The 27,512-nt window shown below is 33.1% G+C and overlaps 1 protein-coding gene and 1 long non-coding RNA gene across 4 annotated transcripts; one reads left to right on the top strand and one right to left on the bottom strand.

Annotated features, from left to right (window-relative positions):
- Positions 1 to 1,446: 1,446 nt before the first annotated feature.
- On the bottom strand, positions 1,447 to 26,178 carry rprd1a (regulation of nuclear pre-mRNA domain containing 1A). 3 transcript variants are annotated; one of them, XR_015945507.1, is made up of 8 exons: positions 25,889 to 26,178; positions 17,600 to 17,729; positions 17,230 to 17,336; positions 17,007 to 17,101; positions 16,368 to 16,494; positions 15,425 to 15,600; positions 4,899 to 5,956; positions 1,650 to 4,533 (listed from the first exon to the last, which is right to left on the bottom strand). XR_015945507.1 is itself a non-coding variant. In XM_087296115.2 (7 exons), the coding sequence occupies exons 1-7, from the start codon at positions 26,037 to 26,039 to the stop codon at positions 5,804 to 5,806; spliced, it is 939 nt and encodes a 312-aa protein (XP_087152241.1). In that variant the 5' UTR covers positions 26,040 to 26,178; the 3' UTR covers positions 1,447 to 5,803. The 3 variants fall into 3 exon arrangements, 2 of the variants coding, with proteins under 2 accessions (XP_087152241.1, XP_087152242.1); XM_087296115.2 differs by having other exon boundaries at positions 1,447 to 5,956; XM_087296116.2 differs by lacking the exons at positions 1,650 to 4,533; positions 4,899 to 5,956 and adding an exon at positions 12,478 to 12,569.
- LOC147832674 (uncharacterized) lies at positions 9,036 to 12,783 on the top strand. Its single transcript, XR_015945525.1, has 2 exons — positions 9,036 to 9,247; positions 10,732 to 12,783. It is a non-coding gene; the product is annotated as an uncharacterized LOC147832674 (long non-coding RNA).
- Positions 26,179 to 27,512: the final 1,334 nt, after the last annotated feature.

The following is a 27,512-nucleotide window of genomic DNA, read 5'->3' as shown; positions in this document are numbered from 1 at the left end:
TTTACTTGTACCATTTTTATTTTTAATGACTTCTAAAAATCTGGCATTGTAAGTTTTTATTACATGACAAAAAAAGGACTTTTGGAAAATTGTAAACAATTAAAAAATATAATAAAAATATTTTTTTTTCTATTTTATCACAACATTTTGAGTTATAATTGTGACCTTTTCATTCATTCATTTGTTTTCCTTCAGCTTAGTCCCTTATTTATCAGAGGTCGCCATAGCGGAGTGAACCGAAAACTATTCCAGCATATGTTTTACACAGCAGATACCCTTCCAGCCGCAACCCAGTACTAGGAAACACCCATTCACAAACTCATACACTACAGCCGATTTAGTTCATCAATTCCCCTATAGCGCATATGTTTGGACTGTGGGGGAAACCGGAGCCCCAGGAGGAAACCCACGCCAACACGGGGAGAACATGCCAACTCCACACAGAAATGCCAACTGACCCAACCGGGACTCGAACCAGCGGCCTTCTTGCTGTGAGGGGACAGTGCTAACCACTGACCTTTTATCAGAAGCTAAAAATCATTTTACATGTCAAAATTATATATTTATACAGAATTTATACAAAAACACTGAATAATAAAGACAATTAAAATTATAATTTTTAAATTCCATTCGATAATTATGACATTTAAACCATGCATAGTTTAATCTTAATGTACTGTGCAAATTGGCCTCTATATATATTAACCTAATATTATTATAAATATGTAACACTTTTATTATTTATTTATTACAGATTTATAAAAGACACACAATTAAAAAAAAAAATAAGAGAAAAAAATACTCACCGGCCACTTTATTAGGTATACTAGTACCGGGTTCCTCAGAGATTTTGCTCCATATTGACATGATAGCATCACACAGTTGCTGCAGATTTGTCGGCTGCACATCCATGATGCCAATCTCCCGTTCCACCACATCCAAAAGGGGTGCTCTATTGGATTGAGCTCTGCTGACTGTGGAGGCCATTTGAGTACAGTGAACTCACAGAACTGCCGCTCTCTGGATATTTCCTCATTGTTGGACCATTCTCTGTAAACCCTAGAGATGGTTGTGAGTGAAAATCCCAGTAGATCAGCAGTTTCTGAAATACTCAGAGCAGCCCATCTGGCACCAACAACCATTCAAAGTCACCTAAATCCTCTTTCTCCCCCATTCTGATGCTCAGTTTGAACTGCAGCAGATCATCTTGACCATGTCTACATGCCTAAAAGCATTGAGTTGCTGCCCTGTGATTGGCCCTTAAATGTTTTTCATTATTTATTTTAAGATTCTAATTTCGTCTTCAAACCACTAAGTTTAACCCATTTATCAGCAGGACGTTTTAATCATCAAACCAATCTGAGATGAACACTTAATAAACACAGGTCAGAATATTTATGTAGTTTCAATTATATATATATATCTGTTTTGCAGAATGACGACAGATTATTTCACCCATATTTTGACATTTTATTTTCACAAAAGTTGTTTGAAACACGTTTCAACACTTAACTTAAGCATTTATTTGGCTTTCTATGTATATAAAATCGAAAACATTTACTCTCTGACTCAAATACTAAGAAAATAAACAGTTTATAACAGCGACATGCACGATTGACCTCTGATATTAATATAAGAAAATAAGTGGATTTGTTTTCATTCTTTGCCTTCAGCTCTTTATTTGGCTCAGACACATTATATTTACAAAGGCTGATGTTAAAATGTACACTTGCATTGCAACTAAATAAGTTAAAAGGTGTGGTTTCACAGGCAAAGAGCGTCTCTTTAGATCCTACAAAGAAAACGGTCGTAACAAGTATTTTCTTTTCATCACAGTAAAACGCACAAAAACACAAACGCTGCAAACCCAGAGTCACCTTAAAGCAGACCAAGAGGACGAGATGAAGACTGAGGAAAAATAGGTTTTCTGATCTTGAGGTTTTGTCTTGTATCTATTGTGTAAATATCTAAAAATAAAGCGTAAATCAAGAAACTTTTGCTAGACTATTATGCTTACCCCCACTGGCAGATTATTATTAAATCATTATAATGTATATTTGTCACGATCACCAGCCTGTGCAGATCGCTTTTAAACACAGATAATTGCACAGAACTACAAATCTGCCATTAAATGGACTACAAGATTCAAACTTGGGGATCTAGGCCAGGTGTGTGAGTGGTGCATGACTGGATCTTGTAGTACTTTTGCTAATAGATTTGTAGTTCTCAAGAAATCTGCATGGGCTAGATCTCTGGAGATTGTGACAATATTAAACATATTACACAATACTTTTTAAATATTTATTGTTAAAACATTTATCAAAATCTGCTTATTTTAATCAAAAATACATAATAATAATTAATAATAATAATGTTTATTTAATGTATTTTAATAATTATAACAATTTAATAAAAATAATATGTCAGTGGGGTAAGAAAAATATATTTTAAATTATTTTATTATTATTTGCATTTGTTTGTTTTAAGAGGAAAACTCATTTAAATATTAATATTATTTTAAACACAATTATTTCTGCTTGTCTGGAAAATGCTTGTTGATTTAAGAAAGTTTAGATATTTGAACTAAAAACAAGACAAAACCTGTTTGATTAATATTTTGAGGCATCTAGTTTTTTGATCATAAACCTAAAGAGATTAAAATCTGAATATTTTGAGGTAAACTCAGCATTTTGGAAAGTAAAAACCCAGAAAGGACAATACAGTTCAGTCACACTTTACAATAAAGGTTCATTAATGTTAGCTAGTATATTTACTAACATGAACTAAGAATGATCAATATTACAGCATTACTTACAGCATTTAATAACCACAAATCAACATTACCTAATGCATTAAAATCCAAATGTGTGCTTAATAATTAACATTAAATAATGCACAGAGATACTGAGCCACTGTGCACTATTTTTGTCGTTTCTAGTCCAAATAACTAAAAATTCTTAAATCAAGAAGCATTTTGTGGACAAGCAAAAACTATCATCGTGTTTTAAGAAATAATACGTCAAATTTAATAGGTTAATTTCCTTAAAAACAAGAAAAATAATATTGTTTTTAGTTTAAAACTAATATTAAATATTTCTTATTACAACAAGCAAAATAGACTCAGATTTAAAACATATATACATATAATATATATATATATATATATATATATATATATATATATATATATATACACATGCACACACACACATTTAATAATAAAAAGATTTTAATGTGTTTATTATTCTGTGTGTTTTAAGGAAAAACTCAATTATCACTTGTTTTTTTTTTCTGAAAACACAATATTTTATACTTGTCTAGAAAATGCTTCTTGATGTAAGAGTTTTTATATATTTTAACTAGAAACAAGACATTTTTAATTAAGAAAAGCAGCGTATTTTCATTAAATGTTATCAAAATTAATAAATACTTTTATTAAATATATTATTCATAGTTTCTTCATGTCAGTAAATACACTAACTAATGTACCTTTATTGTAAAGTGACCGACATCTCTTTATGAACTCGTTATGGTCGCCGCACTAAAATGCTGCAGCTGCTTTTATAGGATACTGCGGTGAAACTGATAATCACTGCAAAAAATACAAAAACAACATCACATGTGTGGAAATCTACCATCAAGAGAAGCTACAGATGGGTATTATCCAACCAAACCTCAGTGTAATGTAGTATCACAGGTGGGCTGCAAAAGATGCTTGTCAGCGTATTTCTAGTCCAAATATCTAAAGATTCTGAAACCAAGAAGCATTTTATAGACAAGATAAAAATGTGGTTTTGTTTTCAGAAATAATGAGTCAAAATTAAGTGAGTTTTCCTTACAACAAGCTAAATAATCTGCCAATGGGGGAAGCAAAATAATCCTGTTTTCAGTTTCAATTCATATATTTTACTTACCTCACATGCAGATTATTTTGCTTGTTTTAAGGAAAACTCACTTAATTTTGACATATTATTTTTGAAAACATAACTATATAATATACTTATTAAAAAAATGCTTCTTGATTTAAGAATATTTTAGATATTTGGACCAGAAACGAACACAAAAACTGTAAGTAAGATATTTTTTTTAATTGCACTGCAAAAAAAAATACTTATTTTACTTGTTTTGTCATGTTTCTAGTCTAAAATTCTTAAATCAAGAATTATTTTCTAGACAAGCAAAACATATTGTCTCGTTTTCAGAAATAATACGTCAAAATAAAGGGATTTTGCCTGTCTCTGCCAATAGGGTAGACAAAATAATCTTGTTTTTCCCTCTCACATGATATTATTTTGCTTGTTTTAAGGAAAAACTCATTTAACATTGGCATATTATTTGTAAAAACAAGACAATAATCTATATTTATTAAGAAAATGCATCTTGATTTAAGAATATTTATCTGTTTTGGACTAGAAACAAACAGAAGAACACGAAGAAAATGTTTTTTGTACACTGCAAAACACGCTTTTCAGATTTTGTGTCTTGTTTCTAGTCCAAATATCTAAAAAAAAATATTAAATCAAGATGCATTTACTAGACAAGTAGAGAATATTGTCCTGTTTTCACAAATAATACATCAAAATTAAGTGAGTTTCCCTGTCTCTGTCAATGTGATAAGCAAAATAATCTTGTTTTTCCCTCTCACATGATATTAATTTGCTTGTTTTAAGGAAAAACTCACTTAACATTGGCATATTATTTCTAAAAACAAGACAATAATCTATATTTTTTGAGAAAATGCATCTTGATTTAAGAATATTTGTCTGTTTTGGACTAGAAACAAACAGAAGAACTCGAAGAAAATGTTTTTTGTACACTGTAAAACACGCTTTTCAGATTTTGTGTCTTGTTTCTAGCCAAAATATCTAAAAAAAAATATTAAATCAAGATGCATTTACTAGACAAGTAGAGAATATTGTCCTGTTTTCAGAAATAATACATCAAAATTAAGTGAGTTTCCCTGTCTCTGCCAATGTGATAAGCAAAATAATCTTGCTTTTCCTTTTGACATAAGATTATTTAGCTTGCAAACTAAGCTAGTGATCTCTGTCAATAACATATTTAATAAAGATCGAGTGGAATTGATATGTACTATTCATAATCTATAATGTTTTTAATAATGTGTCCAAACTATTATGACAGAAAAATGCTTTGTTTTTGTCAATATAAGAACAATGTTACTTTATAATTACTTTTTTTATGCATTACTTGATCAGCCAAATTATACTTTGCTTGTCTGTGCATTTGTCCCTCTGTGTTCTGTCATAAGGTAGTATTTTTAGGTATTGTGTTTTATATGCATTGTTATTGTATTGCATTGCATTGTTTTGTTTTTGTTGTAGTTTTTGTAAAAGCAAAAAGCAGGTAAATAAATGTTTAAAAAATGATTATTTAGCTTGTTTTAATGGAAAAACTCACTTTATTTTGTTATAGTATGTCTTAAAACAACAAAATAGGTTTTGCTTTGAAAGAAAAAGCTTCTTGATTTAAGAATATTTAGATACTTAGACTAGAAAAACTCTAAGAAATGCATCTTTTGCAGTGTGCATTTAAATATGGCGTGTTTATTTTAATGTATGCTGTCTGGAAGCTTCCAAAACAAAGCTTTAAAAGGAAACAAATCACTTAAATGTCTGCACTGATCCCAATGCATTTGAGCGATATTTGAGGGACGACAAACTGAGGTGTTTTTATCTCAGCAACACTCGAGCAGCCACGGACTGCATATCGGACGCATCCACTAATATTATAGTGGCCGGATGAGATTAAAGAGTGTTAGTGTGAAGATGATCAAGAGTCCTGCTCAATCAGACGGGCTGTACAGATCACCGGACGAGGGCAGACGCATGTGTCCACCTGTGACGTTCGGGAGCCGGGACAGATCTGGCAGCCCGTTGAGGCGAGATCGAAGCTCCTTCCGTACCTGCGACACCCGCGCCAGCTTACGCTTGTACTCCTGAAACACACACATGCAAACAAATTAAATAAAAATAAATGAGGAATTAAGTGTCATTAAAACATTTTACGAAAGTAAAATGATTTGAAGTGTTTGAATTTGAACTTTTGAATTTTTGGAACACTCGGTGGAACTTTTGAAGTGATTTATTTTAACTGTGAGCAGTTTAACCTTTCATTTCAAACAGTGACAAACATGGAAGTGCATATACTGAAATATTAGCCAGGTTATGCTTATTTTCCTGAAATATAATTCAGGAATAATTCTGAAGAACATAGTAAGGGCCAAATTATAATAGCAGAAGAAAAATGCTTTGAAGTATTTGAATTTGAACTTTTGAATTTTTGGAACACTCGATGAAAGAAAATGATTTTGAAAATTTTAACAGATGTTTTTTTTAACTGACCTTTTTAACTGTCTGTAGTTAAACCTAGCATTTTAAATATAAACCAGTGACAATCACCTTGCAAAATAAATGAATAAATAAATAAATAAATAAATGAGGAAATAGTGTCATAAAAACATGCTAAGAACATAATAAGTGACAAGTTATATTAGCAAAAAAAAAAAAAGTTTTGAAGTGACATTTTGCATTTTTGGAACACTCGAAGGAACAGGAAACTAATTTGAGCCTTTATAATCGATTTATTTTAACTGTCAGTAGTTTAACCTTTCATTTCAAATACTGAAATATCAGCCAGTTTATGCTTATATTTCTGAAACGCGTTAAAAAAGACTTTATTAGAAGATAATTAGAAGACGAAAAATGCTTTGAAGTGTTTGAATTTGAACTTTAGAATTGTTGGAACAGTTGATGGAACAGAAAATGATTTTTAAAATTTTAGCTGATTTATTTTAACTGTCAGCAGTTTAACTTTTGTTTGTGAACTTCTGAATTTTTGAAACTCTCCATAGAACAAACAGAAAACAATTTATAAACTTTTTAACTGATTTATTTTAACTGTCAGTAGTGTAACCTTTCTTTTTAAAAGTAAACCTGAAACACACGTAAAAAAGAGAGCAAAAAAACTGTTTGTTTTAAAAAACATGCAAACAACATAACTGAAAAATATTAGCAGCAGAAAAATGCTTTAAAGTGTTTCAATTTGAACTTTTGAATTCTCAATGGAATTTTTTAACTGATCAACTGTCAGCAGTTTACCCTTTTGTTTGTGAACTTTTGAATTTTTGGAACACTCAATGGAACAGGAAACAATTTTCAAACTTTTTAATCGATTTATTCTAACTGCCAGTAGTTTAACCTTTTGTTTCAAATTTAAACCTAAAACACGAGTTTAAAAAAAGGGAAAAAAGTATAAGGAATAAAAGAATTAGAACAAAAAAAAAAACATGTTAACATCTGCAAAATATTATCAGCAGAAAAATGCTCTGAAGTGTTTGAATTTGGACAATTGAATTTTTGGAACACTCGATAGAACAGAAAACAAATTTTAAACTTTTAAAATGTTTCTTTAAACTGTCAGTAGATTCACCAGTAAGGAAAAACTCACTTAATTTTTCTTCTGAAAACAAGATGTTTTTTTCTCTTCTTTTTTTTCCATGTAGTAGTACACACACACAATTACATGTACAAGTACTATAAATAGTAACTTGAAACTTGATATACTCCATAGGAAAAAAAAAACTTTTTTAAACTTAAAAGTAAACTTTATAACTGAATCTCAGTTTCTGTTTATTTTTGTATGAATTCATGCAGTTGTGATTTCAGATGCATTACTTTAATTACACACATGCACGTTAAGGTGATTTAAAAGGCATTTTTAAAAATATTTTAAACACTTGACAGAACAGAAAACTCTTTAACTTTTTAACTAATGTCAGCAGTTTAACCTTTCATTACAAACATAAACCAGTGACCAGGGTGCAAAATATATTCAATGCATTATAATAACTTGAAAATTTGAAACACTCCATGGAAGCGATGTGAATAGCGTGCATCTAATATATGCATCTAAAGTATTGTGACTTGTAGTTTATTTTTGTGAGTATCAATGCTTAAAATATAGTTGTAATTTCTGATGCATTTCACTGTGCATGTTTAAGGGATTAAAAGGTAACATTTGAAAATTTTAAACAAATCTGAATATAGTTTGATGTTAGTATTGCATTGCAAATGTAAACCAATGACAATCACATAATGCTTTTATATTTAGAAAAAAGAAATGCTTTGAAATATTATAAATAGCAACTTTTATAAGCTTGAAGCATTTATTTACACAAATTTGATCAAACCAATGACAATAAAAGAGGTCTACAAATACTTCAACACTCAAAAAAATGATGTTTTCTTGATACTACTTATTTAAAACAAGCTGAGAACACAATTCTTAATGATTTTAGGAACAACTTAACTGTTTTATGTATGTTTAATCCACTTAAACTTGTTAAAACTAATAAATTAATTCCTTCATGTTGTCCCGATTCGATTGTGGGAAACCCAGCATGTTTAACAGTGAATATTTAATTAATCTTTTACAAAAAACGTATCAAACTCTACACAGTTTATTATCAAAAAAATTAGCAAATATATATCCTTCAAATAAAGTATGGGTAAGTTTTGCCAGAGAATGTGTTTTTTTTAGCAGCTATATATTGTATTATAATATATTATGATGACACAAGACACCTTTACCACTGTTTGTCAATGCAAATCTTAAAATAAATGTAAAAATAAATAAATAAGAATAAATAAATGGCTATAAATCAAAGGCTTTTAGAGTGTGTTATAAAGCACATCTCAAAAATCCTTTAAAATTGATTATTATAAAAATAAGCAGCATAACTTTTTCACAAAAAATGCTTGTTTTAACCCATCGTTGGCATGTTTCTCTCTGGAAATACTAACCCATATATTATTTGAAGCATTTACTCAACTGTTAAATATTTTACAATAAACGTATCAAACTCTACACAGTTTAGTATATGATCACATAATTTTGCAAATATATATTCTTTAAATAAAGTATGGGACAGTATTTCCCGTCAATTTTTTAATGGCTATACTATATATCATATTATTAAATATGATGACATGAGAAACCTATACCACGGTTTTGTCATTTCAAATGTTTAAATAAATGTTAAATAATAATAACAATAATAATAATAATAATATTAATAATAATAAATGACTATATATCAAAGGCTTTTTAAAAACTGCTTCAAAGAAAAAAAGTGTAATTCAAATTAAATTGAAAAAAAAAAAAAAACCCAATGTTGGGTTTGTCCATACTTGAAGCAAAAATAGGTTACAACAACGCAGCATTTAGAGTGAGTTATAAAGCAGATCTTAAAAATCCTTTAAAATTGATGATTAAAAAATGTCCAGCATACTTTTTCACTAAAAATTTTGGGTTGTTTTAACCCATCATTGTCATGTTTCTCTCTGAAAATACTAACCCATACATTATTTGAAGCATTTACTAAATCTTTTACAATAATTGTATCAAACTCTACACAGTTTAGTATATTATCAAACACGTTTGCAAATATATATGCTTCAAATAAAGTATGGGTTAGTATTGCCAGATAGTGTATTAATGGGGATATATTGTATTACGATAAAACAAAACACCTATAACACAGTTTTGTCAATGCAAATCTTAAAATAAATGTAAAAATGAATAAATAAATATGGCCAAAGGCTTTTGAAGAGCTGCTTCAAAATAAATAAATAAATAAATAAAGCATTTTTAGAGTGTGTTAAAAAGCAGATCTTAAAAATCCTTCAAAATTGATGATTAATAAATGTGCAGCATAATTTTTTCACAAAAAATTCTGGGTTGTTTTAACTCATCGTTGGCATGTTTCTCTCTGGAAATACTAACCCATACATTATTTGAAGCATTTACTCAACTGTTAAATCTTTTACACTAAACGTATCAAACACACTTTAGTATATGACCACAATTTTACAAATTTATCTTCTTCTAATAGATTATGGGACTGAGAATTTATTTAATGGCTATACTACATATCATATTATTTTATATGATGACATGAAACACTTATAGAAAGGTTTTGTCATTGCAAATGTTTAAAGAAATGTAAAATAACAATAATTATAATAATAATAATAATAATAATAAATGGCTATATATCAAAGGTTTTTAAAGAGCTGCTTCAAAGAAAACAAAAAGTAATTTAAATTCCATTTAAAAAAATAACCCAATGTTGGGTTTGTCCATACTTGAAGTTAAAATGGGTTACAACAACCCAGCATTTTTAGAGTGTGTTATAAAGCAGATCTTAAACATCCTTTAAAATTGATGATTAAAAAATGTGCAGCATAATTTTTTCACTAAAAATTCTGGGTTGTTTTAACCCTACATTGTCATGTTTCTCTCTGGAAATACTAACCCATATAATATTTGAAGCATTTACTCTACTATTAAATATTTTACAATAATGTTTCAAACACACTTTAGTATATGATCACATAATTTTCCAAATATATTCTTTAAATAAAGTATGGGACAGTATCTCCCATGAATTTTTAAATGGCTTATATCATATTATTGTATGACATGAGACACTCAGAAAAAGATTTTGTCATTGCAAATTTTTAAATAAATGTATAATAACAATAATAATAATAATAATAATAATAATAATAATAATAATAATTGACTATATATCGAAGGTTTTTTAAGAGCTGCTTCAAAGAAAACAAAAAGTAATTTAAATTCAATTGGAAAAAATAACCAAATATCCAAACTTGAAGTAAAAATAGGTTACAACAACCGAGCATTTAGAGAGTGTTATAAAGCAGATCACAAAAATCCTTTAAAATTGATGATTAAAAAATGTGCAGCATATGTTTTTCACAAAAAAACCCTCAAACACACTTTAGTATATGATCACATCATTTTGCAAATATATTCTTTAAATAAAGTATGGGACAGTAATTCCCGAGTATGTTCTTAATGGCTATCCTATATATCATATTACTGTATATGATCACATGGTACACCTATACCATTTTTTTTTTTTTGTAATTTCAAATGTTTAAATAAATGTAAAAATAAATGTATTAAAATTAATGGCTATACAAAAAAGCTTTTTAAAAGCTACTTCAAAGAAGAAGAAAAAAATCCTATGAATTTAATTGAAAACAATAACCCATCGCTGGATTTAAAGCAAAAATGGGCCACAACAACCCAGCATTTTTTAAGTGTTATAAAGCAGCTCTTATAAATCCTTCAAAACATATGCATAAAAATGTACAGCATATTTTGCTGGGTTGTTTTCACCTAACATTGGCTTATTTCTCTCTGGAAACACTAACTCATACATTATTTGAAGCAATTACTTAACCATTAAATAAATTTCACAATAATGCATCAAACTCTACACACTTTAGTACATTTTAGACAATATGAGTGTATATAAATGCCTTTTTAAGTGTATGCTAGTTTCTAAACCACATACATCATCATATAGATGTTATTTAATTATTTTTACACCTCTAGTACTGTCACTAGTTTACATTAGTAATGAAAGGTTAAACTACACACATTAGTTAAACAGTGTAAAAAGGTTTTTCTGTTCTATCAAGTGTCTCAAAAGAGGACCTATTATGCAAAATTGACTTTCATAATGGGTCTAAACACAGATGTGTGGCAACAGGGTGTGAATATAAAATCAAATGCATCTGAAATTACATTTTGCATGCATCAAACTTTATTTTAAACATCAATTCTAATCAAAAGCGTTTTACACGTCTGTCTCACTACATTAGATGCATATGTTGTAGGTAAGACTCATTTAGTTTTAAGTATATGGTTAATGTATTACAATATTAACTAGACATTTAAATGTGAAATATTGACATTATTATATGAAGACTCTGATCTACTAACAGGATAAAAACTACTTTTATAACAAAAAAATTGTGCAGTTTGATTTTAAAAGGCAAGTTGCATGCAAAACTAATAAATAAATGCACAAATAAAAGCTTCTAGAAGTTTACTTTCACTCCAAACTATGACTTAAGCTACTTTTTAAAACTACTTATTTAAAATGAGCTGAATCAACACAATTCTTGAGTTTTCCTGGAAGAAAACCTAATTGTTTTAAGTAAATCCACACAATTACGTTAACTTAATAGATTTGTGTTGGACAACATGCAGGAATTGTGCTTTTATTAGTGTTCAGACTATCTAGTCTTTGATAGATTGTGTAAAACTAGCATTTTATAATATGCATTTATAAAAACACATCTGGTAATTATTAAATTCGTACTAACCATGTTAGATTGATAAATGCTGTAAGATTATTTATGATTACTTTAAGCTGACCGCTCTCGGTTAAACAGAAATTCTTGCTGCTTTAAATTTCTTGGTTGAATTAAATCATCTTAAAAAAAAATATTAAGCTAAACCTGACTCCCGTATTAAAGTACTAAAGTGCTACAGAAAACCTTAATTATTTGACAACAGGACCGGGTATGTATTTGTGAAAGCCAGTGCATAAGCAAAGAAACATCCACACTCAAAAGATTGAAATGTTTGTGCTTTTATTTTTATTCATTCTGTAAAAAGACAACATCAGGAGGAACACAGGAACCTGCTTCACTACCTGTTGGCAGAGGCTGGAAAATTAAGTTGTTAATGCTCAAAAAGAAACAAGAAAACAGGTTCATACTTACCTGCTCAGTAACAAGACATTCAGAGCTGCGTTTGCTGACATTACTTAATATTGGAGATTTGCTGCCCTCTATAGGCAGAACAAAAACCCAAACATTAAGCAATGACATGCAGCTGATCAGTATGTTGCATACACTTATTAATTGAAACCTGACAATTATATACACTGTAAAAAAGGCATATAACCATTAAAAAAAAAAGTCAGATGTTAATGTGACTAAACTTTTCCTTTTTTAGGTAAGTTAGGATTATTACATGTGTTTCTGTTCTGCTTAATAGCAGAATAATGAGAGAAATATTGTGAGAGAAACTGTTAAAACTCTTCTTGAAAGTCAAGTTTACACACAATAAGATTATTCTGCCTCTGGAAAAGCTCAGATGATGATGTCAAGGTTTTTGAAGTTTCTGATTGGCTAATCGACAACATTTGAGTTCATTGGAGGCACAACTGTAGAATAGTATTCAAGGAAAAGCTCAAACACACTGCTTCATTGTGTGACAACATGGGAAAATCAACAAGCCAGAATTAACAACAAAAGCCAGATTACAATTAGCTAAATCACACTGAGAAAAGACTGATGTTTGGAGACATGTCCTGTGCTCTGATGGAGCTAAGATTGAACTGTTTGGCCATAATGACCAGTGTTACACTTGGAGGACAAAGGGGGAAGCTTACAAGCCTAGGAACACCATCCCAACTGTGAAGTATGGGGGCGGCAGCATCATGTTGTGGGGCTGTTTTGCTGCAGGAGGGACTGGTCCACTTCACAGCATAGATGGCATCATGAAGAAAGAACATTATGGAGAAATACTGAAGCAACATCTCAAGACATCAGCCAGGACATTACAACTTGGCCACAAATGGGTCTTCCAAACAGACCAAGACCCTAAGCACACTGCCAAATTAGTTAAAATGTGCTTTAAGCACAACTGAGTGAATGTTTTGGAGTGGCCATCACAAAGCCCTGATGTCAATCCTATAGAAAATGTGTGGGCACAGTTGAAAAAGCTTGTGAAAGCGAGACAGCCTACAAATCTGACTCAGTTACACCAATTCTGTCAGGAGGAATGGGCCAAACTTCCTGCAAACTATTGTGAGAAGCTTGTGGAAGGAGACCCAAAACATTTGACCAAAGTTATACAGTTTAAAAGCAAAACTAGAAAAATACCAAGGAAATGTGTGTAAACTTTTAACTGTCTAAATATTAATACAAAATTCTCTCATTATTCTGGCATTTAGCAAATGTAAATCATTTAGGTAATTCTAACAGAACTAAAAAAGTAAACGCTTAGTATGATTTACCATCAGACATAAAAAAAAATGGTTATGTTCCTTTTTTAGTGTATGTTAACTTCTGGTTTCAACTGTAGTTGATACATTTCGATTATGCAGGTAAATGAATACGTTTCAACTACACAGTGGTTAAAAAAGACCTAGAGAAGCCTAAATAAATAAATATAATAAACATACACCACTGGTCAAAAGTTTGGGATCAGTTAGATTTATACATTTTCATTTTAAAGAAGCGTTTTCTGTTCACAAATGCTGCATTTATGCAATAAACACAGTAAAAACGTTAAAACTGCACTATTAAATAACTCTTCTTATTTAAGATAAAAATCGAAATACAATAGATAAAATTGTATTTCCACCTGTGATTTATAGCGGAAATTTCAGCATCATTATTGCAGCATTCAGGTCGCACGATCCTTCAGAATTTAATCTAGTACAAGGATCTGATGACCATGAAGAAATTATAATTTCTATTATTACTGTTATTACTGTGGGCATTGAAAACTGTTGTGTTATTTCACAATTTAAGTTCTGCATTTTCGGACCAAAAAAAGCAGCCTTGATGAGCAGAAAAGGCTTCTCACTCTCCTAATAACCATAAAAATAAATCTAATTTTTGGGGGAAATCTCTGCATCTACCACCAGTGTGCAGCATCCACCTGGATGACGCAACGGAAGCCATATTGCGCGAGACCGCACACCAGTTGATTTGTGGAGAGGAGACAGAGTGATGAAGCCAATTATGATATGGGGATGGTAAGGAGGCCAGCGGGCAAATTTGGCCAGGATGTCGGGGTTATACCTCCACTCTTTTTCGAAGGACATCCTACAACTACTGGACCACAGAGAGTCAGGACCTCGGTTTAACATCTCATCCGATAGACGGTGTTCACTGTGCAGTACAGAGTCCCCTTCACTTAACTGGAGCATTAGGACTCACACACACCACAGGTTGAGCGCCCCCTGCTGGCCTCACTAACACCACTTCCAGCAGCAACCTAGCTTTACCAAGTGGTCTCCCATCCAGGTACTGACCGGGCGCAGCCCTGCTTAGCTTCAGTGGGTGACCATGTGAGAGTTGCAGAGAGCTAGCATCAGGTTGCCAATTTAACTTATGTTAACAACTTAAAAATCCTTTTAAATAAACCATGTATTTACAGGCATTAAATGGCATCAAATTAGATCTCATTGATCCAATAACGTTTTATTAGTTAATGTATTTACTAACATGAACTAATTATGAGCAATACTTGTACAGAATTAAATAACCACAGTTCAACATTTACTAATGCACTTAATAATGCAGCGCGAGTTAACCTGAACTAACAATAAACCACTGTATTTTTATTAACTAACATGAACAAATACTGTAATAAATGTATTGTTCATTCTTTATTCATGTTAGTACATGCATTAACTAACAACAACCTTACAGTAAAGTGTTACCCATCAAAATCCCAGACTTTTGACCAGTATTGAGTAGAGAAAGCAACTGAAGATACCCACTTCTAGTTTCTGCTCGTTCTGGACCAGACCGTCTCTCTGACTCTGCAAAAAGACGGCCAGCGTGCGCGTAAGTTGCCTGCGGTCATCGATTTCTGCCGCCAGCCGTCCGCTATAATCCGCCAGCAGCATACAGGCCTCCTCCACCAGCCGAGACAGACGCTCTCCGGACTCTTTATCTGACAAACACAAACACAAGCGGAGACGCTCACGTTATACTCCGCATTATATACTGATCTACATTTACACACACTTAAACAGGCCTGTCTAGATTTAAAAAATAATAATTATGTTCAGTTGAAGCTGGGCCTGCTTAATTGTAATTGTAAGCTGTCATAATTGTAATCACGATTATTTAAAATGATTATCAGTGGGCCATAATATGTCCCAAAGGTTTTGAATATATATAGGTAGATAGATAGACAGACACACAAACAGACAGACAGACAGACAGACAGACAAGACACAGACAGACAAGACACAGACAGACAGAAAGACAGACAGATAAAGAAGACCGACCGACAGACACAGACAGACAGACAGAAAGATAAAGTAGACAGACAGACAGACAGACAGATAGATGAAGACAGACAGACAGACAGATAGATAAAGAAGACAGACAGACAGACAGATAAAGAAGACAGAAAGACAAACAGACAGACAGACAGACAGACAGATAGATGAAGACAGACAGACAGACAGATAGATAAAGAAGACAGACAGACAACAGACAGACAGATAAAGAAGATAGACAGACAGACAGACAGACAGACAGACAGACAGACAGACAGACAGACAGACAGACAGACAGACAGACAGACAGACAGATAGATAGATAGATAGATAGATAGATAGATAGATAGATAGATAGATAGATAGATAGATAGATAGATAGATAGATAGATAGATAGATAAAGAAGACACAGACAGACTATGTGTTTCTCACCTTGAACTTTGTGCAACAGCGAGGTGTCCTGCACCTCTGGGGGAAGAGCGGAGATCCTCTTGCGGAGAGCGGCGTCACTCGAGGCTGCGTTCTCCAGCTCCTGCAGCGTCCGGATCAGATCTGCAGTCTGACACACACAACAACTCGTCAAGTCAAGTTGAGCTTCATTGTTTTTTCACTACATGCATGGACATACAGTGGAACAAAATGGTTTGTCACGCAGGACCACGGTGCTACATAAATAAATAATCACAAATATGAACTAAGCATGGGACTACAACCGGTTAAAAACCCCTCCTGCAGTCATTAAAAGCAGGAAAGTCCAATAGAATGTGTTTTACAGCAAGATGAATTATGCAGAACAAACAATAAGTGTGGTTTTTACCTTTAAGCAAAAAACCATGCTAATCAAAACACCATGCTAATCTTGAATGTCAATACGACATTTGTTTAAAATAACTAGTCTTAAAATTTATAATAAATCCGTTTGAAATGTTAGTCTCACACAAAAAAGCTTTCATAATGCTTAGTAACTTAAAAAACTAATGTTTGCATTGGGCATTTGATGTTTATGAATTTGTATAACATATTAAATATTTGCACAATGAATAGTTTGAATATCCTGAAGTATTTTCACACCTGTGGAGGTTCGGCGGGGGAGCTTTGGCAGGCGAAATCATCAACGTTCACCTTAATCTCTTCATAAGGCCTTTTTTGGGCCTTCTTTTCCACCTCTGTAGATAATGAAGAAACATTACACATGTGAAGGACTTTATATCAAAACAAATGACTTTCTAAATAACTATTTCACGTCTCAAATATCCTTTGAAGACTGTGAATGTTATGTTTTTATTGTACTTACGCAAGACGTCTGCAAGTTTGTCTAGTATGTCGTTCTCATAGACGGCTCTCTCCTGCCAGATGGACAAAACTCGACCTAGATGTTTCTTACAGCTCTCGTCTCCTCCGCTGAGGGGACAGAAGAAACAGAGAGTTTTACATTTCTTTATTTATTTATACCATAATTAATAATGGAAATATGGAATTATAAAATATAGAATGAATACTATAATAAACCTAACACTAATTATTTGTTATTTGTTCATGTTAGTAAATGCATTAACTGATGGACCATTATTTTAAAGTGCTGCCGATTTTTTATGTTAATATTTGATCATTTTAAGATTATTCCTGATGACTGGTATAATGACCAGTAAACAGACTAAATATACCTGGAGACGTGTTTGAAAGCATCAACAATGACTGGGGCAAAGTCTTGTGTGAACTCGGGTCCTTTCCTCTTGCTGTTCTGTATGACATCATTGGCAAGATACAGAAATGTCAGCTTACGAGACACCTGAGCTGAAAGACAAACAAGGAGAACAGATTTCGAGATTTAGTAGGCTGTCTGCAGAGTAATAATTAAATAATTGTCACCTAAAACAAAAGTTTAATAGGCCGGAGACAATAAAGCGAAAAATGATCCTGCATGGATTCTAAGATTTTCTGAATGCATTTCCATTCTCTTTTGAATCAATTCTGATCTTTGTTTTTTACAGCAGATGGCTGACATCTGACGTAAAAAAAACTTGCCTAGAGTGCCAACTGCTATTTAAAAAACTAACCTGGAGGGCTATTTGCCGTTTAAAAAGTAGCCTAGAGCGCCATCTGCTGTTAAAATCTAGCCTAGAGCACCATCTGCTGGTAAAAACTAGCCTAGATCGCCATCTGCTGGTAAAAACTAGCCTAGATCACCATCTGCTGGTAAAAACTAGCCTAGATCGCCATCTGCTGGTAAAAAATAGGCCAGAGCACAATCTGCTATTTAAAAACTAACCTACAGCGCCGTCTGCTGTTTAAAAAAATAGCATAGAGCATTGTCTGCTGTTTAAAAACTTGCCTATAGCGCCGTCTGCTACTTAAAAACTAGTCTAAAGCACCATCTGCTATTTAAAAAAACTAGCCTACAGCAACATCTGATGTTTAAAAACTAGGGTGGAGCACCGTCTGCTGTTTGAAAGCTAACCTAGAGCACTGTCTGACATTTAAAAATTAACCTAGAGCTCCATCTGCTGTTAAAAAAACTAGCCTTAAGCGACATCTGCTGTTAAAAACTAGCCTAGAATGCCGTTTGCTGTTATAAACTAGCCTAGAGCGCTGTCTGCGGTTATAAACTAGCGAAGAGCGCCATCTGCTGTTATAAACTAGCCTAGAGCGCCGTCTGCTGTTAAAAACTAGCCTAGAGCGCCGTCTGCTGTTATAAACTAGCGTAGAGCGTCGTCTGCTGTTAAAAACTAGCCTAGAATGCCGTTTGCTGTTATAAACTAGCCTAGAGCGCTGTCTGCGGTTATAAACTAGCGAAGAGCGCCGTCTGCTGTTATAAACTAGCCTAGAGCGCCGTCTGCTGTTAAAAACTAGCCTAGAGCGCCGTCTGCTGTTATAAACTAGCGTAGAGCGTCGTCTGCTGTTAAAAACTAGCCTAGAGCGCTGTCTGTTGTTATAAACTAGCATAGAGCATTGTCTACTGTTTAAAAAAAAGTCCAGAGTGCCATCTGCCGTTTAAAAACTAGCCTATAATACTGTCTGCTGTTTAAAAACTAGCCTAGAGTGCCGGCTGCTGTTAAAAACTAGCCTTGAGCATTGTCTGCTGTTTAAAAACTAGCCTAGAGCAACGTTTGCCATTTAAAAACTAGCCTATGATGCTGTCTGCTGTTTAAAAACTAGCCTAGAGCGCCGCCTCCTGTTGAAAGCTTGCCTAAAGCTAAAAACTAGCCTCGAGCGCCGCCTGCTGTTGAAAGCTTGCCTAAAGCTGAAAACTAGCCTAGAGCGCTGTCTGCATCTCAAGCTAAATGTTAAATAAACATTTATATCATTGGTTTTGGACCAACTGTGTAGAAATCTGAAAACAAAGCAACAACAATAGTTAAGGATGTCTCAAACAAGCTGATCAAGTGTTTTAGTAACTCATTATGACCAAATACTGATAACGACACCCCTAAAAATAGTTGCTAGGTTGTGACCATGGGTGAAAAATGCTTGTTACCGATTCCTCCTGAACACACACACACCTGCTATGGGAAATGCACCTTCACTATTAACACACAATGAGATCTCAGGAGAGATGGAGGATATAAAAATAGCCCTGCATTCAAGCACCACCCAAGCAATGCACCCATCATCCAAGCCCATCTGCAGGCGAAAAACACAAATAATGAAACAAATGAATGACTACAAAACTCATCAGAATTCAACCTTAAACTCAATATTGAATTCCAACAAGGCTGTGTGTGTGTTTTGATCATATTATTCAGAAGCTGTAATCGTATCCCATTAGCCCAGAGGGAGCTCATTTCTAAGCAACTAGGTTAAACCATACAAGCAATAATGTAAGGGTTATCACTGGGAGACTGCAAGAAATGCTATGAATTAATTTGAGCACTACTATTCCCTGCAGCACTCAGTGCTGTACTAACTACAGACAACTGGGCTATTTCTGTACCATGATGGTGGCTGATCAAACCAAAAATGTAAAGGCTTATAAATAAATTGAATTTAAAAACGTTTAGACAATATGAAAGGAGCTGTTCATTAAAGACACATTTTTAAGTCAGAGTAAAGTTAGTTTATAGGACATTGTGATGTTTTGTTTTCCTGTGATATATAGACCTTTTTCATGGCTGCTGCATGGAGGGCATAGCGACCAGCGTCTTCCGGTAGAATGCTAAAAACTTCCGTTTACAGCGTGTACAACTGGTCATTTGCGCTCCGAAAATGGGTTTCAATAACGTTTTTAATGGATAACAGAGTGTTTTTTGTGACACACAACTTAGAAATGTGTCTGTTAAAGCCGTTATAATCTGTCACATGTGGTTTAAGCGTGTCAGAAATGCGAGAAAAACGTTCTCCTAGTTCACGTGTCTGCCGTCAGAAATACAGTGTGTGTGCTGACAGCTGTTTGCTCAGCGGCTCTTTAACACACACACACACACACACACACACACACACACAGAGAGGGAGAGAGAGAGAGAGAGAGAGAGAGAGAGAGAGAGAGAGAGAGAGAGAGAGAGAGAGAGAGAGAGAAGAGATTTTTTTTTTTAATTTTCAACACGCCTTTAATAAACATTTTAAAGACGTTATACAATCAAATGTTACACATAAAAATTAGAAACAGCCTAATGAACCATAAACTCTAAATTTTCATCACAAATTTGACATAAAACTCCTTTGTAACACCAATTTTTTTTCAAAACACATAAGATCACCCATTGTTTTGTAATACTGGAAATCAATTAAAATTCTGGATTTCACCAAGTTAAAAAAAATGTTTTTAAACAGCCACTTGAGAGAAAGAGAGAGAAAGAGAGAGAGAGAGAGAGAGAGAGAGAGAAAACCAGAGTACTGGCATGAAACTTAACAGGTATGAAAGTTGCGCAATTTACAAAAATGAGCAATAAAAGTCTGTTATTGATCCTCTGCTGGCTGATTTGCTGTTCATTCTAATCGCGAGCCGTTTGTGTTTTATTTCGTGTGTTGTTTTCACCACGGTTTGTGTTTTTCTGTCATTTCGAAATGACACTAGCCTATATTTTCACTTTGTCACAGTTATTAAATCAGTGTGTCAGTGGCACAGTACAGGCTACGTGTGTGTGTGTCAAACATTTAGGTGAAATACATTTGTTTATTTCATATATTTGAAATAAAGAGAAAATGTTGACTATAATAGGCAGCATGGTGAGGCAGTGGGTAGCACGATCGCCTCACAGCAAGAAGGTTGCTGGTTCAAGCCTCAGTTGGGTCAGTTGGCATTTTAGGGGAGTCTGCATGTTCTACCCGTGTTGGCGTGGGTTTCCTCCGGTTGCTCCGGTTTCCCCCACAGTCCAAACGAGAAAAACTTTCTCCTAGTTCACGTGTCTGCCGTCAGAAATACAGTGTGTTTTTTTTTTGGGACAACTTAATTATTTTATTTTCATTCATTCATTTACTTTTCGACTTAGTCCCTTTATTTATCAGGGGTTGGGACAGTGGACTGAACCGCCAACTTACCCAGCATATGTTTTACGCAGTGGATGCCCTTCCATCTGCAACCCATCACAGGGAAACACCCACAGACTCATTTACACACATACACTACGGACAATTTAGTTTATCCATTTCTCCTATAGCGCATGTGTTTGGACTGTGGGGGAAATCGAAGCACCCGGAGGAAACCCACGGCAACACGGGGAGAACATGCAAACTCCACACAGAAACGTCAACTGACTCAGCCAGAACTCAAACCAGTGACCTTCCTGTGAGGCGAACACGCTACCCACTGCGCCACCCTCTTTTTTGGTCAATCCACTTAAATTTAAAGTTCACCTAATTAGACATGGGACGATAACAGTGTTCAAGGTATACCGCAGTGTGGAAAAGTCAAGGTTTCAAAACCCTCAAAATTTTCTGCTATACCATTCCTAAGGTATGAGTAAGATTTTTTTTTTGCCTGACATGTTTACTTTTCCAAAAAAAATTTAACTGAATAAAATATTAATTAAAATACTAATTAATTAATTAAATACTAATTAAAATATATTATATACAAAGGGAGAAGGTTTTGTTTTTTACCCAGGCAATTAAAAAATATATATTTTAGAGCAGTAATCTATATACTGTGATACCGTGAAACTGTGATATTTACAGTTGAGGTCAGAATCATTAGCCCCCTTCGATTTTTTTTTTCTTCTTTTTTAAATATTTCCCAAATTATTTTTAGCAGAGCAAGAAAATTTTTACAGTATGTCTGATAATATTTTTTTCTTCTAGAGAGAAAGTCTTATTTGTTTTATTTTGGCTAGAATAAAAGCAGCTTTTAATTTTTTAAACACCATTTTAGGGACAAAATTATTAACCCCTTTAAGGTATATATTTTTTTTGATAGTCTACAGAACAAACCATCATTATACAATAACTTGCCTAATTACCCAAACCTGCCTATTTAACTTAATTAACCTAGTTAAGCCTTTAAATTTCACTTTAAGCTGTATAGAAGTGTCTTGAATAATATCTAGTCTAATATTATTTACAGTCATGATGGTAAAGGTAAAATAAATCCATTATTATAAATGAGTTATCAAAAACTATTATGTTTAGAAATGTGTTAAAAAAAACTGCTCTGTTAAACAGAAATTGGGGAAAAAATAAACAAGAGGTCTAATAATTCAAGGAGGCTAATAATTCTGACTTCAACTATATATCCAAGGTTATCATACCGCCAAACACTTATACCGGCCCATGCCTAAATCTAATTAATTTGTGTTATGACAACAGAAGGAATGTGGATCACAGCATTTTTACTTAGTGTAAATAATCACAATTTTAAAACACAGTTGTAATTTTTTCTAATACATTAAAATGTTTCCTGTTTAATGTTAAGGTAAAAACAAGAATATAATTTTAAATATACTTATGAAATTAGTATATACAGATATACTTCATGCATCTGATAACAAGTTTTTGACCCTTTAACTACCCCACCAAAAAGAGTTTTTGTATTGCATTTCTTCACTCCTAGTGTCACTAGTCAACACACTCAATGCATTTTTGTTCCACACATCCCATAATTTCTAAAATATTAGCCTCCACCAAATGGTTGATTTGTCAGTTTATGGTAAAAATACCTGAATTAATACATATACTATGACAAATCTGAAAATATGAAGTGTAAGCAGAATTTATTTAAATAAATAATAAAAATGTAAAAATTTTTGAATACTATAAGATCTTTATTATTTTAAGTATGCCGTAAAATATTTCAGATTCTCGTTCAACATTTTTCTTGTTTGTTTGTTTTTTTACAATAAAACCAACATCAAGTATAGTAGTGCAACAGGATTATGTATGATTTTTGTAAACCAACAATGCTGCAAGTGTAAATCATTATTTAAAACAGTCATTCTTTAAATACATGAACAGTCCTTACTTAAAACAGTAAATGCATGGTCAATCATTTGATGGAGGGGCAGTCAAAGGGTTAATTATTTAAAATACAATCACATTCAAATACATACAATGAGAATAAGCATAGTACTTAATATTTATAAGAATATTTCAGTTTCACTGACAGAAAATAGAATGGAATATCATGGCATTTATCTTTTGACACTATTTTCAAAAAAGTTATTTATAACACTGAAGACATTTGCATTTGATATGCTTTTATGTATATAATTTAACATGATCTCATTTTAGCCAATGCATGAATTAATATACACAGAGACAAACAAAAAAAACACTGTGAAACTGTATTATAATTACTAAATAATATTGATGAACCAAAGATTTTACAAACACCACTAGGCCTGAACAATATTGGAAAAATGGCCACATAAAAATTGCATTAAAATATACAAAAATATATACACAAAATAAATAAATGCACTGATTGCACAGAAAAATAGATGCACAGAAAATGCACAGAAAACAAAACAACAAAACAAAAATTAAATTTGTGCTTGGTTTTTGTTGGTCTAACCATACTGTAGTACACAAATTTAACAATCAAATGTAAATCAACACTCTATAGTCTTCATTGTATAAATAAACACAATTAATCTTTGTTAAAGTGGCAAACTTTATAATTTATTGTACCCAAATGGTCTAAATGCAATTGAAATTGCTTGACATCTTGCGATGTGACTACCGCAAATTCACATATTGTGATATTAATGCTAAACAATATAATGTGCAGCCCTAAACACCCGAATACAAGTTTGCAATCAATTTGAGAAAGCTTTCAAAGCAAATAAACTCAAAGTTATGTTGTTGACAAACAATGATCAAGTCATACAGCTTACATTTACCTGTTGTTTTATTCTGTACAAATATTTTCAGTTACTACAATTTCCCTGCATCACCAGATTAGGCAGTTATGTCACAATATTAAATCAGAATTTTAAAATGCAATATTTACTGTGTCAGACAAAATAGGCACATCAATTTTTTTATTAAATAATATTTTGATATTAATCTGTTAACGGTTAATATTCGGTTAACCAGCGGTTGTTGGTTGCCAAAATGAATCAAAATCAGCATTCCTAGTTTGGCATAAATTGTATCTTAACTATTTGATCTATTATTTGACGGTCATCTACAAAAGAAACAAGAATTAAGTGTTTTGCATCGCCAAAACACCAAGATTATGCGCCAAGATTATGGCAATATGTAAATTGTTGTTCTCTTTATTAAACATTTATTTCTGAATTGTTACTAAAGTGGTTTATAGTTAACTGAAATGTTCAGTTCTTGATATAACATATGTATGTTATGTATTGTAAGTCAGTAATTGTAATGCAGCATCATAATGAACAAATATGCGCTAGTCATTGGCTTATATTAATAAGGAGTTCAAAAATGGTCACGTCCGTAACGCAAAATTGTGGTTCTTTAGAGCAAAGACCTGAGATGAGTTAGCGATCATAATTAATATGGACATATTTTGGCTTTGTATACAAATTTTCATTTCATTTGTTATAATATTTATTCCACAATATAAACTTTTTCATTAAATCGTTACGGACGTGACATCTTCAATATGTAGCTCATAAATCAAAAGGGCAATAATGTTATGAAAAAGTAAGGGTAATTATTTATACTACAGACTCCAATCCTTCTGCAGAATGATTACTGCTGTAACATAAAGCATGGAAAAGGTGAGTCTTTAACCCCTTTTTTAAAAGCACGAAAAGTGGTTGAATGATAATGAAATAATTACCATTGGCAAAATCCTCATATTTCATGCATAAACAAACCAATTTCCTTAAAACTTCAACAAGAGCACATCCTAACAATAAAATATAGACCTTACTAAGCAAATTTAAATAGGTTTTGTTATTTTGGTCAAAAGCTTATTTTTTTATAAGGTTGACATTTTCATGGAATTGCTCGCATTCATTTATTATCATTCCAACACATCAAGCATGATATGCAAAAGAGGTGTGAGTGTATGTTGCCATTTGTACAGTAACAACACACTGTAAACAAAGGCTGTGTCCCAAAACCAAAAGTTAAGGCCTAAAATTGGGTCTACTGAGGAATACATATATGTAAACGCTTCAAAATGGCGGCCAGGGTCAAAAGGAGTATCAAAAACTGTGGAAAACAGATTAGACACATCTAATCTTGATATTACACTAGATATTAATTTAGTAACTTATTAAAATCATATTTAAAGTAGTGACAAATCGATATGGATTGCTCTAGCACATATTGCAGGGTCTCTCGATAGCTGAATTGTGCGTACAGATTAGTATAACGTTTGCTAATACATAAAATCAGTAAAAAATTGAGGAATTGTCTTAATAATATCGTGTATAAAAAGCGACGGAATCAAAACATGTAACGCTAGATAAGCTAAGCTGTTAGCTTCTAAAGGATAAACCTGATTAGCTTGTTTGCTACATGTGAACATTTCAACTCCAAACGTGACATAAACTCGCACTGTAATGCTTTTATTTGTGTTTGGGGGATAATGTGCATTTTCTTACCTTTCTTGAGCTCGCTGTACCACACTTTGACGATGGTTTTGGAGTGTTTTCTGTGGTGAATGAGCCACAGAGAAAGCGTCTGCACGCTCTGCTGGGAGTTACTCAGTTCTGATAGTTTCTTCTCCAACGCAGGCTCCGAGAACACGGACATCTTCTGTCACAGGTGAACGGTGTGTGGAAAAGGCGACTTGTCCGCATAAACACCCGAAGATCGAGGATTTTACACGGATAACTCCTCACGACAGACACACATTCCCTGCTCCGCCACACACGGCGCGTAGTGCGCATGCGCGGTCAGCCGCACTGTGAGCTGCACTAGTTCGGAATTGAAAAGTTTTTAAGAAGTCTAGACTTGCTTTAAAATGCAATCATTTATTAATAATGATATTTAAATATATATATATGAATTTAGATTATAGTGTTTTGGAACATTCTTAAAAATCAAGATGCTTTTCTTAAACGCAAAATGATTGTTTATTTCACTCACACTGTAAACAAATGCAGGGTTCCACACAAATCATTCATGTTGTCCCAACACAAATCGATTAAGTTCATTCATTTATTAGTTTTCCTTCGACTTAGTCCCTTCATTCATCAGGGGTCGCCACAGCAGAATGAACTGCCAACTATTCCAGCATATGTTTTAGGCAGCGAATGCCTTTCCATCTGCAACCCAGTAATAGGAAACACCCATGCACACTCATTCAAACAAACTCATTAACAAAAGCCAATTTACTTCATCAATTCCCCTATAGTGCATGTGTTTGGACTGTGGGGGAAACCAGAACACCCGAATGGAGGTAAAGTTTTATATTCGCACATTCAGACTTTCTCCTTAATAATATAATTTCATGAAAGTATTATTTGCAAACTCTAAATAGCGAAATCATATTAGCAGCCAAACGCCTATCAAAGTGCAACATTGTTCACAGTCAAATAAAGTGTTCATGTTGTTTTCAAGTCACACTTGCATGCTAATTCCGATCGAATATTCAAAGTAACATGGAAAAATAAATATAGAGACTTCTAAATGAACGAATGTGCGAATATAAAACCAACTTCAACCCTTTAGGAAACCCACGCCAACAGCGGGAGATACGAAGCAGCAGGGACACAATGCAATAAAAATTTCACAGATGCAGATAATAACATCTAAAAACCAAGGAGAAACTAAATTAAGCACAGTGATGTTGTCCCAGATAGCAGGCAGTAATCGGCCCGAGCTCGGCTGCCCTCCGGCGCCTCCGGCTCCGACTCGGCATCGGCGAGTGTTATCCGGGCCGAGTGCGGCCCGCAGCTCGCTCGCGCACATGCGGTTGTGATGCGGCTGTAAAGCACTGGCCCGATTCCGGTCAACCATATGGCAACCGATTAAGGCTGATGGCAACCGATTAAGTCCTTTATTTATCTAGTAATCTGTTAGCTCCACGTTTAATGATAATTTGAGAAAATATTCATGGTACGATAGCAAAAAAAAAAGAATATTTAGTGTGGATGTTCGCAATGTTTAGACGCAAACAAAACAATATTATTTATAAATAGATTATACATGTCATCTAGAGAAAAACTATGTAAAATTTGGTTTTTTTTTGAGATAGCACGCTCCTGTGCTGACTGTTTTTGT

Source organism: Danio rerio, chromosome 19, assembly GCF_052040795.2.
Source record: "Danio rerio strain M-AB ecotype USA chromosome 19, GRCz13ab, whole genome shotgun sequence".
Taxonomy (NCBI): domain Eukaryota; kingdom Metazoa; phylum Chordata; class Actinopteri; order Cypriniformes; family Danionidae; genus Danio; species Danio rerio.
Note: the sequence above shows the minus strand (reverse complement) of the source record. Positions and strands in the feature narration are given on the sequence as shown.

What these genes read in the sequence shown, in the direction of transcription:
- rprd1a (XM_087296115.2), bottom strand. Translation starts at nt 26,039, where the DNA reads ATGTCCGTGTTCTCGGAGCCTGCGTTGGAGAAGAAACTATCAGAACTG. An exon ending in CCCCCGCCGAACCTCCACAG is followed by an intron (nt 16,495 to 17,006) that starts GTGTGAAAATAC and finishes TGTGTGTGTCAG; the next exon opens with ACTGCAGATCTGATCCGGAC. An exon ending in GCTGTTGCACAAAGTTCAAG is followed by an intron (nt 15,601 to 16,367) that starts GTGAGAAACACA and finishes TGTGTTTGTCAG; the next exon opens with ATAAAGAGTCCGGAGAGCGT.